The sequence below is a fragment of the Oppia nitens genome, unplaced genomic scaffold (assembly GCF_028296485.1).
Source record: "Oppia nitens isolate AA-2021 unplaced genomic scaffold, nextdenovo-longstitch-racon4-pilon3 scaffold9_pilon_pilon_pilon, whole genome shotgun sequence".
NCBI lineage: Eukaryota > Metazoa > Arthropoda > Arachnida > Sarcoptiformes > Oppiidae > Oppia > Oppia nitens.
Window position 1 is genome coordinate 2,190,844 of NW_026533253.1, and position 14,590 is coordinate 2,205,433.

At 25.5% G+C, this 14,590-nt stretch overlaps 1 protein-coding gene across 1 annotated transcript; it reads right to left on the reverse strand.

The window, feature by feature from the left end:
• Positions 1–5,765: 5,765 nt before the first annotated feature.
• Positions 5,766–8,962, reverse strand: LOC128964743 (homeobox even-skipped homolog protein 2-like). Its single transcript, XM_054311380.1, has 5 exons — positions 8,616–8,962; positions 8,216–8,476; positions 6,373–6,818; positions 6,267–6,284; positions 5,766–6,185 (listed from the first exon to the last, which is right to left on the reverse strand). Exons 1-5 carry the CDS (start codon positions 8,926–8,928, stop codon positions 5,796–5,798), a joined length of 1,428 nt encoding a protein of 475 aa, XP_054167355.1. The 5' UTR covers positions 8,929–8,962; the 3' UTR covers positions 5,766–5,795.
• Positions 8,963–14,590: the final 5,628 nt, after the last annotated feature.

The window sequence follows — 14,590 nt, forward strand, 5'->3', positions numbered from 1 at the left end:
TTGTCTGAGACTATAATAAAATCTAGAGTATAGTTAAGTTACATCTCAAGAGAAGTAATAGGAGAATAGAATCGGTAGCTTTTGCACAGTTATATACACATAAACTATACTAAACTGAGTAAAGCTTTATTCATTAAATTGGTTTCCCTCAGTCGTCAGCCGACTCCTGCTTTTATAGCGGCGTTTGGTTTGTCTTTCAATTTTATCAATAAATTACTTTTGTATTTGTCTTTTCTCTTTTTATTTATGTTTTATTTTGTGTTATACTGTATATACTAAAGTTATGTGATATATTATGATCAATAAATATTATAAGTGAATGTATTGACAATATCAAAGACTGATGGTTTGTACGGTAACATTGAAGTGAAACCACATATAGATAATGGGCTACAAATGAAGTTTAATAGTAACAACAATAGAGTATATAATAGTAACAACAATATAGTAGTAAATAATAATAATAATAATAATAATAATGGCAAATAAAGCTATAGACAAAACAAATTTGAAATGTTTTTATATTGTATTTATAAAGACAACTTTTTTTCAATTTAGCAAATCTTTTCAATTTGTAGATAATGTTGCATAAGATATATAAATAGTGATGAATTGTTACGCGCCATTTACTGATGGTCAGCCATGTGTTACCACAATATCATATCATATGAAAAGTACATACAATGATATACTACTGTATTGTACAGTATATACTCTTACAGTATTATATCCCAGAAGTACAGTACATCTATCTCTACAATAACCTGAGCTGCAAATGAACCAAAACTTAAGGCAAACTCATAACCGTTAGCACTGACGACGGGCTCAGTTGTATTCATGAGACCATCGTTTCTATTGCATGACTGCATTCAAACCATTTAAATACAGTTCACTATTTATCCGCTTATTGTCTCTAATCCTATGTAACCTTTAGGGAAATTTTCACTTATTTTCGCATCAATTTTGCCATTTAATCAATAATTCTCTTTAATAATATCTGCATTAAAATGACTTAAAATTTAAATAAATAAATTAAAAATGTTTATTTATTTATAATAAAAATATATACAAAATTATGTATATGATTTAAATAATCAACCTATTTTAATTTATCAGTAAAATTAATTTTTATGATTGATTTAATTATTTTCTAAAATAAACAATTACTAAAACAATTAAAAAATTAAGTTATATTTATTTCAATCATTATTTCGTTTAATAAGATGTTATAATATTTATATGTTATTTTTATGCTTCATTTATTAGCTGATACTAATGGAAAGGGATGTAGTAGTGATGAGGCAGTATTATGGACTCATCAGTATTAAAATAGAGTTGAGTTGATAGGACAGATGGTTGGTTGGTTGGGTGCAGCGATTTATGTTCAAAACATATAACATATATTTTTATAGAGAAGGCATCATTGGGTAGACTAAGTGTAGAATAAATAAGTGGAGTGTCGTATAGACATTATATTTGTATTATATAGAGATTGGGCCGCAATATGACAATATCGGCAATATTGAGGCATCGGTGCAATGCATGAGAGCATCAGTGCATCACAAGTGCATCCCTGCGTGCACTCAATTAGACGAACGCCAAACTGTATCCCTTAGGAGTGAAACTCGAGATACAGATCACAAAAATAGGCATTAATGGCAAAATTGACGTAAAATTATTTCAAATACCAGTGCTTCCAAACATTATTCTCTTACTTTTAAAATTATCTCCTTTTCCATTAACTAAATCTTATTTAACTTTTTATTTGTTAGCTTTTATTTCTAGCAATTCATTCAATTGACATCAAAATTGGTGGTAATTATTATAAAGTTTGCAGATGTTGTGCACATCTATTCACAGTAACTCCTATTTGATAATATGATTTTTAGTCCTTTATCTGTTTAAAAAATAATTACATTTGATTATAACAGTAATAATTTAACGCTTTTCAACTTAACTTTTATTAGTTGTTTTATGGAGTGAGTGTTTGGGTGGAGTCGTCAGTCCAATACAAACACCTAAAGTTACACATCTTTTTACAATTATTTGCATTGTTATTGACATATGTTGTGCCCATTACTTGTTATTAACCCATCAATATATATATTATATTGTATATAATATGAGTGCTCTCAACATAAATGAGAGGACAAACCAAATAATTGCTGCAAAACTATATTCAATTACATATTATGCTTAAACTGTATATAATGCAAATGTATGATAAAAGCCACAAAAGTGGAAAAGGCTGCAAATTGGCGGCACGTGTCCTCCTATTGTATAATATGTTAAAGTGTGCGCTATGTATACGGCTCTACCAAAACTATACTCTATATTAAACTACATTCGCCTACAATTGCTTTGCATCTTATGCTTTGATAGGCGTTTCAATTTTATTTATATTTATACAACAAAACTTACAAAACATTATCTAATAGTGAAAATACACACAAACACACACACACACACACACACACACACACATGCATACATATCAATTCAGTAAATACATTTTAAAAAACTACATTTATAACTTATATAGTAATTACTGTATTTTAAAAAATAGCAAAATTTGTGATCTATATCAAGGTTTTGTCAAAAAGTGCGATACTTTGATAAACTAAGCAATAAAACCTAACAGTGATTTCGATTACTTATTTACGAAATGTTTTTTGAATACTTCTTAAAAAAGTTTTCTCAAAAGGCATCAAAATAATACAAATAGTGTAAAACTGAGAGTAACTTTAAGCTATTAGTTGTTTTACTTTTAAAATGTCAATAAAAAATGAATAAACACTCAAATATAAAGTACAATATTTTTACTGATCTACTCATCTCTTGTTTTTATATTTATGTTTAGTATAATACACTTTACTCTATTTTAATCTAAAATAAAATATAAATTTAGTCTAAAAGGTTTCCGCCCTTAGGTCACAAATAGGTATATAAAGCTAACTAAGCGATCGATAAATATATGCTTTTAAATATTTACAGCAATTTTAATAAATTTTTCTCAAATGAATTTAAATGGTACTCAATAATAATGATAATAATAATTTAATGAAACCGTTAGGCATTTATAAATGTAATAAAACCACAATATTTTAATAATACGACAAAAGTCAAAACCATTACTATTAAATATTCAATAAATGTATTTAATTATTTTATTTTAAACATAATTTATTTATTAATAAAATGTACCATAAACATAATTTAATTATTTAAATATTGTAATTAAATAAATTATTAAAGTTAAATAATACTATTTTCAATAAACAGTATATTAATTTTATAATTACTTGTTTTATTTTTATTTATCTATTGTTACTCTATTATTATCTTTATTATTATTAATAATAGATTTTTATAGTAAATATAAACAATAATACTATATATGCATAATAGAAAAACAACTTATATTAGATTTATAGAAAACATTGACAATAATAATATTGTTTGTATGACTTTAAGCGTGAGTTTATCAAATAAATGTGGTATAAAATAAATTTAATAATTTGATAAAATATCGCAAATAGGTTCAAATCAACAATTTCTAAGTGAAGTACAATTGAAGTATAGTTTGGTACACGTAATCAACTCTATTGGGGATAAAATAGTTTTGAAAAATAGGCGAAAGAGGCAAAAGAGGCACAGGAGTGGCACAAATGCAAAGTCACTGTTTGTGACATAACTCTCCAACTCATACAAGTATTGACGTATTTGTGTGCATTTGGTGCCCAACCCCTCGACTTTAGCAGATTAGACCCAATCGAGCATTTATAGCGATCCATAAGCATAATTGGTACCATTTATTAATTTTTAATAAGCTTTTCTCTACGAAATAATCATTATAATGAATCGCCGCTTAATGTACTTCTTATAGTCTTTAATACTGAAATAACATTTTTATGTAACCATTTTATGCAAATCATATGCTTTTCCATTAGAAACGTATGATATAATAGTGTATTGTAGTGAATAATACCTATTGTTCCTCTTTTTATAACATTTATTAAACATTTAATCATTGATAAGCTCTTGAGAGAGATTAACCAAAATAAGCAAATCAACTGAATCGACCTGTGATTGTAATTGTCTATTATCAGTAAAATAATATTATTGCTATACATTATATAAACACTATATATTCATTGATGTCATATAATAACACTTTATATCAATTCTAATCAATATTCACTTTATATTATATAATATATTAAGTATAATCAAAATACTGTATATTTTTTTATTCATTATTAAATAATGTGTTGTTTTCTAAAAATACTATACAACTATTTATTTATTAAATTTGTCTAAAATTTTAAGTAAATAAATATTATTATTATTATAAAAAGTTATATTTTAAATGAATACTTTATTAATAAATTACCAGGATAGAATAATTTTTATGTAAAATTTTGATCAAAAAACAAAACACTAAAATAAAAGAATTGCACTAAAGTGTCTTTAAAGGGGATATATAACATTTTAACAACTATTTGTATCATAATGAGACTATAACGGGTGTGTGTGTGTGTGTGTGTGTGTGTGTGTGTGTGTGTGTGTGTGTGTGTGTGTGTGTGTGTGTGTGTGTGTGTGTGTGTGTGTGTGTGTGTGTGTGTGTGTGTGTGTGTGTGTGTGTGTGTGTGTGTGTGTGTGTGTGTGTGTGTGTGTGTGTGTGTGTGTGTGTGTGTGTGTGTGTGTGTGTGTGTGTGTGTGTGTGTGTGTGTGTGTGTGTGTGTGTGTGTGTGTGTGTGTGTGTGTGTGTGTGTGTGTGTGTGTGTGTGTGTGTGTGTGTGTGTGTGTGTGTGTGTGTGTGTGTGTGTGTGTGTGTGTGTGTGTGTGTGTGTGTGTGTGTGTGTGTGTGTGTGTGTGTGTGTGTGTGTGTGTGTGGATATATATGTATGTTTGTATGTGTTTGAGTTAACTAAATACAGTACATTATAATGTATTAATAGTAATAAATAAATAAATAAATTTTACGAATAAACAGTTTGATTAGTATTGTAGAGTATATCCTATAAAGACATAGTTTGTAAGTTAAGTACACATTTGTATGCTTTTATGATTGCATTAAAATCATTATTGAATGAAGACATACGAGTTGACGATTATTGACGACTCCGTCCACTAAAAGCATGCTTTAAATCACTGAAAACATTGTTTTTATTTGTGTTTCAAATTCATTGGGAATTGTCTTAAGGATTATAGAAGTGAATAGGATTTGAGAATCACATATAAGTTAAATAAATTGTGACCATTAAAGAGCAAATGGTTTTATAGTATAAAAACTTTTATTATCCAATTTTCAACTAAATTAAAAACATATTATAGTAAGTAAATCATATAATTAAAATCTATCTTCTTAATATTTTAATTATATATCAATTTGGATACTATCATTAAATATCAACACATTAATTGTTTATTTCGTTAATTAATTATTTATTTTATTTTTAATAACATATATTTGAGTTTAACATTTATATTACATTAAGTACTTAAATTAATTGAAAATATGTTACTGTAGTAAATTACCTACAAATGATTATTATTTTGAATAATGCATTAATTAATGTTGTGTTAAAATCAAAACTTCAATTTATATTATATAATTAATATAATGATATGTTATAAAAATGACTCAAAATTTACTTGAAATTTATGCTATTTTATAATGATATACATTAAATATATACAACATTTATTTATATTATACACGATATACTGCATAATTAATTTATATACAGTGACAGTACAGTAGATTCTATAATATATTATATAAACTAAAATCAAACCAAACCCGATATGGTTGGTGTGCGTAAAGCGGATGCATTGGTGGCCACCGATGCCGAGGCCACTACCGAATTGACGTGCGATGCGCTTGATATGAATGGTGCCGAAGATGTATGATGTGACGGATGGTAATAATATGATGAAAGTGCGGCCTGTAATGAAGCGGTCGCATTGTCCGCGTGACCCGAACTACTTAGACTAGAACTGGTGACTGAAGAGGGATTGGTATTAAGTGCTGATTCGTGAGTGTTGTGGTGATGATGTGCTGAATGTCCAGTTGTGTGATATAGTATAGGAACGGCACGTATACGTTGAGCGGCCGCGTGAGCCATATTCGCCGCCTCCAACTCGGCTGCCAACTGACGCTTCCATTTGTTTCTTCGATTCTTTATATTAAATGCATATAAAATTGCATACAATAACTAAAAACTCAAATTTCAATAAAAATGAATTGACTTAATAAATACCTGAAACCATATTTTCACCTATTATTTGTTGAATTGTTTGTATCAAATGATATAAAAGCAATTAGTGTCTGAAATTGTTGTCAAATATGTTATTTTGTATTCAAACCTGAGTTTCAGTTAAATGAAGAGATGCTGCGAGTCCTGCCCGCTCTGAACTCGACAAATATCTCTTCATATCAAATGTCGACTCCAACTGAAATACTTGACTTCTGGTAAATACAGTTCTGGTCTTCTTTTTTCTTCTGTTACCATTAATGCCATTATTATTGTTCTGAATGTTTGAATCTTTGTGTATTAGGTGACCATTTAATTTGTTTTTATCCTCATCCATATCTTTTTCAGAACCACTATCTGATTGGTTATCATCATCCATGTCTATGTCTTCTCCATGATCTGAATGAGAGATATTGCAGTGTCCGACACAGGGAGACATAGGACTCGAGGCCATAGATCTGCTGTCACTTCTCTCCATATAATTGACATTAATTTTGTTGCTAATCGTTGCAATCGATTCATTATTATTGGTAAGAGAAACGCTTCGTTGGTTAAACACTAAACACATGCAATGCAAATGTAAATATAAATAGTAGTTAATTATAATAATTATTGAACACATATGTTGTAGACATCGTTTTCAATGCACATACAAATATACACATATTATAATACAGGCATATATTCTGTATTATATATTGATTGTTAGTTGTTTTCAAGCATATCAAATAATCATTTAATTATTAGTTTTTTATAACTGAATTTTTTAACACTTCAAGAATATGTAAAAATAAATAAAATTTTATTTATTATAAACTCTATACTAAATTAGGCAGACTAACTCTTTTAATAATATTAAATTTAATAACACTTATAAATATATATACAAATTATATTATTGAATATAATACGCAAAAACAGGTGGCTTTCGTGACTCTAATACAATTGACTGTATATTTATTAGTACTTTAATAATTTATATGATTGCAATGTATATTTTTAAACAAAAACATATATCTATAAATTATAATTAATTTAACATATTATTAGACACTAATTGATGTTACTATTATCTACTCTTCAATGATTAATATATCTGCAATCTAAGAGGTTTAAAAATTAAATTTACATTTAGATATGCAATTAAGTGAAAGATATGCGAATTAGATCTTAATAAAATATAGTATTAATAATGTAATTTTTTACTTAACTTAAAAATTCAATAAATATTATAGTAATTTTTGGACAATTTTACTTAATTTAAACTAATATTGATATTTTTATCAGTTTATTCTTAAAATATCGATATTCAAAAAAAGAGAGTTGTTATGTCAAATAGTGTATACTTGAAATTAAAATAAAATAAAATGCTTAATACTTGTAATAAAAAATAGAAAAATAGAAAAATAGAAAAATAGTTAAATATTAAACATAAATTATTTAATCAATATTTTTTTATAATTAAAATAGTGTAGATCTATTTAATTATTTTTGTAATAAATAATAATTTTTATACTAATAATAAATATACATTTTTATAAAGAATAATTTCAAAATAATTGCAAATAAAATATGAAATAACTTTATGATTAAATTTCATTAATTGTAAAATTAACTAAATATTTAAACCAATGATCACAGGGTGTGTCAGAAAGACATTCATTGAAAGTAATGATGAATTGGCTAATCGTTTTGGTTATCATTTAATATTTAGTTCTATTATAACTACAAATGTAATGTAATGTCAAAAATAATACTATTATTAAAGTATTAAAATTAAGAATAATTTATTAAAATAATTTTATGGTTAGTTATTTTTATATAAAAGCAAACCATACAATTGAATTACTATTAATATAGCAATAAATGAGTTGATTTCATGCACTCAAACATTATTGTATTGAACTCAAATAAAATACTGTATTTAAGTTATAATCAAATGTCATAATTCTTACCCAAATCTTTATTAAAAAGCAAATGATGTGTATTTGTATTAATGATTGGAGTACTACTAACTAAACCCGGGGTAACCGCCCAGGGATACCAAGGAGTAGGCTTTTGTGGTATTTGATTACTCGATGCCAATACAGCTGGCATTAATGAGTTTGCAGATACTGTTACTATAGATGCCGGTCGGGTTGGTAGTATAGATGATGATAGTGTAGATATTATTGAAGAGTCAAGTGATGGTTGACAATAACGAAACACTTGATTTTCTATTATTGCAATTTTCATTTATTTATTAAATTATACAATAGTAATCTAACTTAAAAATATATCTATTACTGTAAGATACAGTATATACTGTATACCGGTATATAAAAAGTATAAATACTAAAATTAAAAATACAATACCGGATAATATGTTGGAGTCTTGTTTGGTTTGCTTAGAGACGGGATCTTCTCTGTTAAGAATACTAGTGATGGAAAATGGTATCGAAGGCTTAGTTATGTGATTATTGTCGTTGAGTTCACTTTTGGTCGAAACATAACTTGTTTTAATAGCCGAAGAATTGCCAATTTTTTCTTTAATATTCAACGATTTGTTGTTAAGTGTCGACACATTAGAGGAAAGCGGAGAATTAGGTGCCGAAGCCGTGTAGTCAACGATTACGGGAGAACTTTGTGGTGATGTTTCGTCAGAGTCCGATGACATTATTATAGCCATATTTTAATGAAACTAAAAATTTGAACTAAAAGTTGACTTCAATTAAGTAATGGACAACTTAGTTATCAATGAATTTACAAATAATTGTTAACATTAAAAGATTGAACAAACAATTGAGTAAAAGTGAAAGATTTGCCTAAATTTGTGAACAGTTGAATTAAATGCTTATATCTGATGGCATACAAGTGATGCTGTGATGCACTGGTAGGTAGTGATGCTGAGCAAGCGCTCTGCTAATGGATTGCTGTACTATTGGTTGATATAATAATAGTCGCAATCTTATTGGCAATCATTGAGTTAAGTAATTCAACGAACGCTTGTATTGTATACTTTCAATAGTCATAAATTTGTATACATATAATACATATGTATATAAATAAAACAATGTTTTGTTTTGATATATGCTTTCGATTGAATTGTTTGTACTTAAAATAACTTTAGTGTATAAAAGTATTATTTATTGAATATATTTGAATAAAAGTTTAGTTAGTTTTAATTTAAGGCAATCCATAATTGGCACCTTTATCTCAAATCAATTTATCTTAAGCTACGTTAATAATAAACAATACAATAAAGATTTGCCTTAAAATGTCAAACTCGATGTCCTATCCTATTGTATTGTCTATTATATTAATTGGATGTTTTAATATTTAGTCTAACTATGAACTACTTTTGACCATTTAGTTAGTCTCTAATGATTTAAACTTTTGAGGAAATCCTTACACGAATCTCTCACTACAATAGGGATCAATTATCCCCACTTATGTCCACTTAAATATTTCAATGCATTATTTGCTTAATAGATAAACATTATTATAGTACTGACAATACCTGTGGACAATCAGACAAATACTGTATTGTATTGTTCTCAATATGTACTCTCATTTTATTCACTATTTAAGCATTTTTCAATCAATTTGCAAATAAAGTTCACCCAATCATTACAAATATATTCACAAAATATTATAAATTATTTTGACATTTTTCATACAGTACTGCATTATTAATATACAACTTTTGTTATTAGATTTATTATTGAATATTATATACAGTGTGTATAACAAAGCAACAATATTGTAATTATACTTAAAATGTTAAACAGTATGAAAATCTTTATTATGATAAAGCATTTAATGTTCATAGACTTTGTTATATTCAATATATGAAAGACAAATCTACATTTATCAGAAAATTATTTAATTTTCTATATCCTCTATGTTAACAATCATATACTACTACAATATGTTATAAAAATAATTAAAATTTAATACTTTATAATTTGAAATTATACTTTTATCGTTTGTATAAGTTATACGTACTAAAAACATAGTTTACATATTATTAAAAATTATTTATATTGATTATTAAAATATATACTACACTCATATTTATTATGAATCCTAAATAGTTTACATTTACTTTATGATATAATATCAAAATGTTAACAAACACAACCACATTATTGATTTAAATTTGATCTCTTCTGTGTAGACAATATAATATTATTTAGTGAATTCACATTTAAGTAATGTATGTCAAATGTGATCAGATTTCCTATAAACTCCAATTAGTTTTGATTGAAGTTTTATATCAACTTATTTGAAGTACACCTTATTATTGTTCATAACTGTAATCATTATATACACTATATTTATAAATATAATGTGCATTCTATAGAATAATGTTAAAAAAAGTACTCGCATTCAAGTAATCAATATTATATACATTGTATTGTTTGAATGTTTTATAAACTAGAGAATTAGGGAGAGAGGTATAGACAGAGAGAGAGAGTGAGTGAGTGAGTGAGTGAGTGAGTGAGAGAGAGAGAGAGAGAGAGAGAGAGAGAGAGAGAGAGAGAGCCATCAATACGATATTTGATAGCATATGCACTCTACAGCTATATAGTCTAAAAGCGGTATATATGGGCAAAGATAATAAAAGCATTGATTGTAGAGAATAGAGTATATACTGTATATACACTGTATATTATATTATACAGTCAGATATATATATATATTGGCGTTTAGTTTGTGCTTCACTGATAATGTGATGTTCCTCATTGCGGTCCTCATAGGATAGCATTTTAGTTGTGACTCACATTTAAAACCTATTGATAGGTCAGATACATGTGTACCCGACCATTGTTTTGATCCCCATCAACATCAACTACATTGACGTTCCCATAATGGGTCCTTAAAAGCGATAATTCCTACGAGTAATAGACATCAAATGCATCAAACATTTCATTTGATACTAACTTATACACCTCAGGCATAGATATATATAAATTTAAGTATACTATTATATGTTTACTGTATATATATATATAACTCATTCACTTTATTTATCTATTTATATTTGAATTAGTTTTTATTTTTAGTGCTGTTTCATTGTCTATATAAAATATTAATTGTTATACATTCAATCAACTATAATATTTATAAAATAATTAAAATATGTATTTTATCAATAGTAAGTTGTAAATCATATTATAATTATCTTTTTTATACTTTCCAATAAAATTTTTGCAAAATTTTAATTATTTTTATACTAAAACCATATTAATACACTCATATAATATAAAATGTATTTAGTAGTTAAAAAAAATTAAATTATATATTTTTTAAAATAAATTTATTGTTAATTTAATTTTATTTAGAATGACTAGTGTTGACCACTAAATAGTATTTTACTATTTTATTAAATAAAATTTCTTTATTTTACCAGGTACAGATATAAATAAAATAAATATTTTGATCATTTATATTATTATACATTAACTATATTAGTGGCAAACATATACTGTAACATAAACATATACAATACTAAATAATCTTGTATTTGTAATTTTTTAATTCAATTTATATCTTATAAAATAAAGTATTATACATAGAGATGGGCAAATAGAAAGTTTCTAATAAATTTCCCTGAGAAAGTTTCTAGAAAGTTTCTCAGTAATAAATTTCTATAGAAATTTAACTTTTTTGTTATACTATGGGATCCCCATATCTATAGATATTATAAAACTATAAATATATTAATGAGACATACTACTATACAGTATATATAATATTATACTATATAATGTAGATTACTGTATAATACTATTATACAAATGGGATACCTATATAAATAATTATAATTATTTAATAATAAACAGTTTTGTAAAATTTTATTCACCATTTTATTATAACATAGTTTAATATAATTAAATAAATTACTTTTTTACTTTAATTAATAATTAAAATATTAATAATAATATTTAAATATTACTTATAAAAACAATGTTAAAGATAACAAATGTCGACAAAACAAAATTAACCATGGGGATCCCATAAATAGAAATTTCTTTTAGAAACTTTCTAGAAATTTCTCTTAGAAACTTTCTAGAAATTTCTCTATTATTTTATAAATTTCTCTTTTTTGCCAACACTTATAATTTATACATTTTGTATTATTATTATATATTATATTTGCATATTTAACAATTTAATATTTATAGTTAAAAATAATTGAAGACCGAAGTGTGGTTTAGTGATAGCCTAATTGGTTGCCGAGCAGTGAATTCCGGGTTCGATTCCACAGGACTTGTCATTTGTGTTTTTCACAAGTTTAAGCCATCTCTCACTTTATTACAACGAGTCGGTCATAATGTTTGATTGAGTCAAACAATTGTGGACCAAACTCGTTGTGGGGGAGGGGAGGGGACGTTACCTCTAAACCAAAGCTCAGTAGATAATGTAACCAAAAATTATTTTGTTTTTTTGCTGTCATCTAATATATAAACACTAGAAATAATAATATCTATATTATTGTATAATATAAATTATATAAATATAATGCATATAAATATATTATAATTTATTTATGTTGATTTCTTAAAAATACAAATATAATTCAGTTACAGTACTACTACTACATATATACTTTAAATGATGTTTTATGTAAATCGTGTTTACGATTTAGTAAAAAAAATGTTTTTTTTATATAAATAATTTTGTGATTAATTGTTAAACTTTTGGTGTAAATTGCAATAATAATGTTATTAATAACATGTATTTATAAAATGCTAATACGTGTAGAATATTCATTATATATGCATAAAGTCTTTATTTACTTTAGTGACACAATTTGTTAAAATGTTTGGCGACTCATGAAATTGCAAATTAAGTCATAAATAGAGATATGTATAGCATTCAGGTTTGTTAATTGACTCTGACTTACATTAATAGTGCCGTTATATTTGTAAATTGGTTTTTATGCTTAAATGAACGCTTTCACTGAGAATAAGCACATTTATTATATTAAACATCTTTATATTAATATAATTTCTATTACATTATAAACCAACTTATTTTACTATAATTCAGCAAACATTTTATATATTCAAGTGCTTTATCTATCAATACGTATATTATACTCTATATTATTTGAATTATACAATGATTTTCATCTCTTATTTTTCATTATATATTTATATTTTTTAAAGCTTATGAATCATTGTATTAGAAAAGAGAAAGCAATGGACCACAAAATTGCAAAAAAATTGACGTTTGAAAAGATAACACTATAGAGACCATCACATCATTGTTCAATTGTTGACTCAATTTGTAATTTACAAATGTAAGGCTTATAACATTTTAATATAATTGGCAATCATTTTAAATCATCAATTATTGTATAACTTATATAACAATAAACTATATAACAAGGTGATAATATTAAATAGCATTGTAAACAGTCCATTGGGTCTAATGTGTTCAAAAGGTAAAATAAAAATAATGTTTTACTTAAATGATTTTTATTTTGTAAACTTTTAATACTATTAAATAATAATAATAATTGTGGTTAAAATTTAATTATAAATTAAATTACATATAAATAATTCTATAATGTATTATTGATAATAATAATATCAAAATTCAATAAAGTTTAGCATTTACATGGGTTGCAGAATTTAAAAATAATTAATTATTTAAAAATTAATTTTTTATTTTAAATTGAATATTTTAGGAATTGAGCACAAAATACTTTATTTTTATATTTAATGGTATGAATGTAAATTTATAAGTCTAAATCATTATACAAAATAAGTTTTTTTAAGTTTCTCTTTCTTTCACATACACATACACATACACATACACATACACATACACATACACATACACATACACATACACATACACATACACATACACATACACATACACATACACATACACATACACATACACATACACATAAACATAAACATACACATACACATACACATAAACATACACATACACATACACATACACATACACATACACATACACATACACATACACATACACATACACATACACATAAACATAAACATACACATACACATACACATAAACATACACATACACATACACATACACATACACATACACATACACATACACATACACATACACATACACATACACATACACATACACATACACATACACATACACATACACATACACATACACATACACATACACATACACATACACACATTTTTAACATTCAATATCATTTGGTTCACTTTTACTTAAAATCTAGTAAAGCTTATAGAGTTAAATAAAACAACAAATATTTTTATCAAATATAGTATTCAATAAATTTTGTTACATTTTAAAAATTATAT

What these genes read in the sequence shown, in the direction of transcription:
- LOC128964743 (XM_054311380.1), bottom strand. Translation starts at nt 8,928, where the DNA reads ATGGCTATAATAATGTCATCGGACTCTGACGAAACATCACCACAAAGT. An exon ending in AGACTCCAACATATTATCCG is followed by an intron (nt 8,477 to 8,615) that starts GTATTGTATTTT and finishes TTGCAATAATAG; the next exon opens with AAAATCAAGTGTTTCGTTAT. An exon ending in GCTTTTTAATAAAGATTTGG is followed by an intron (nt 6,819 to 8,215) that starts GTAAGAATTATG and finishes GCATGTGTTTAG; the next exon opens with TGTTTAACCAACGAAGCGTT.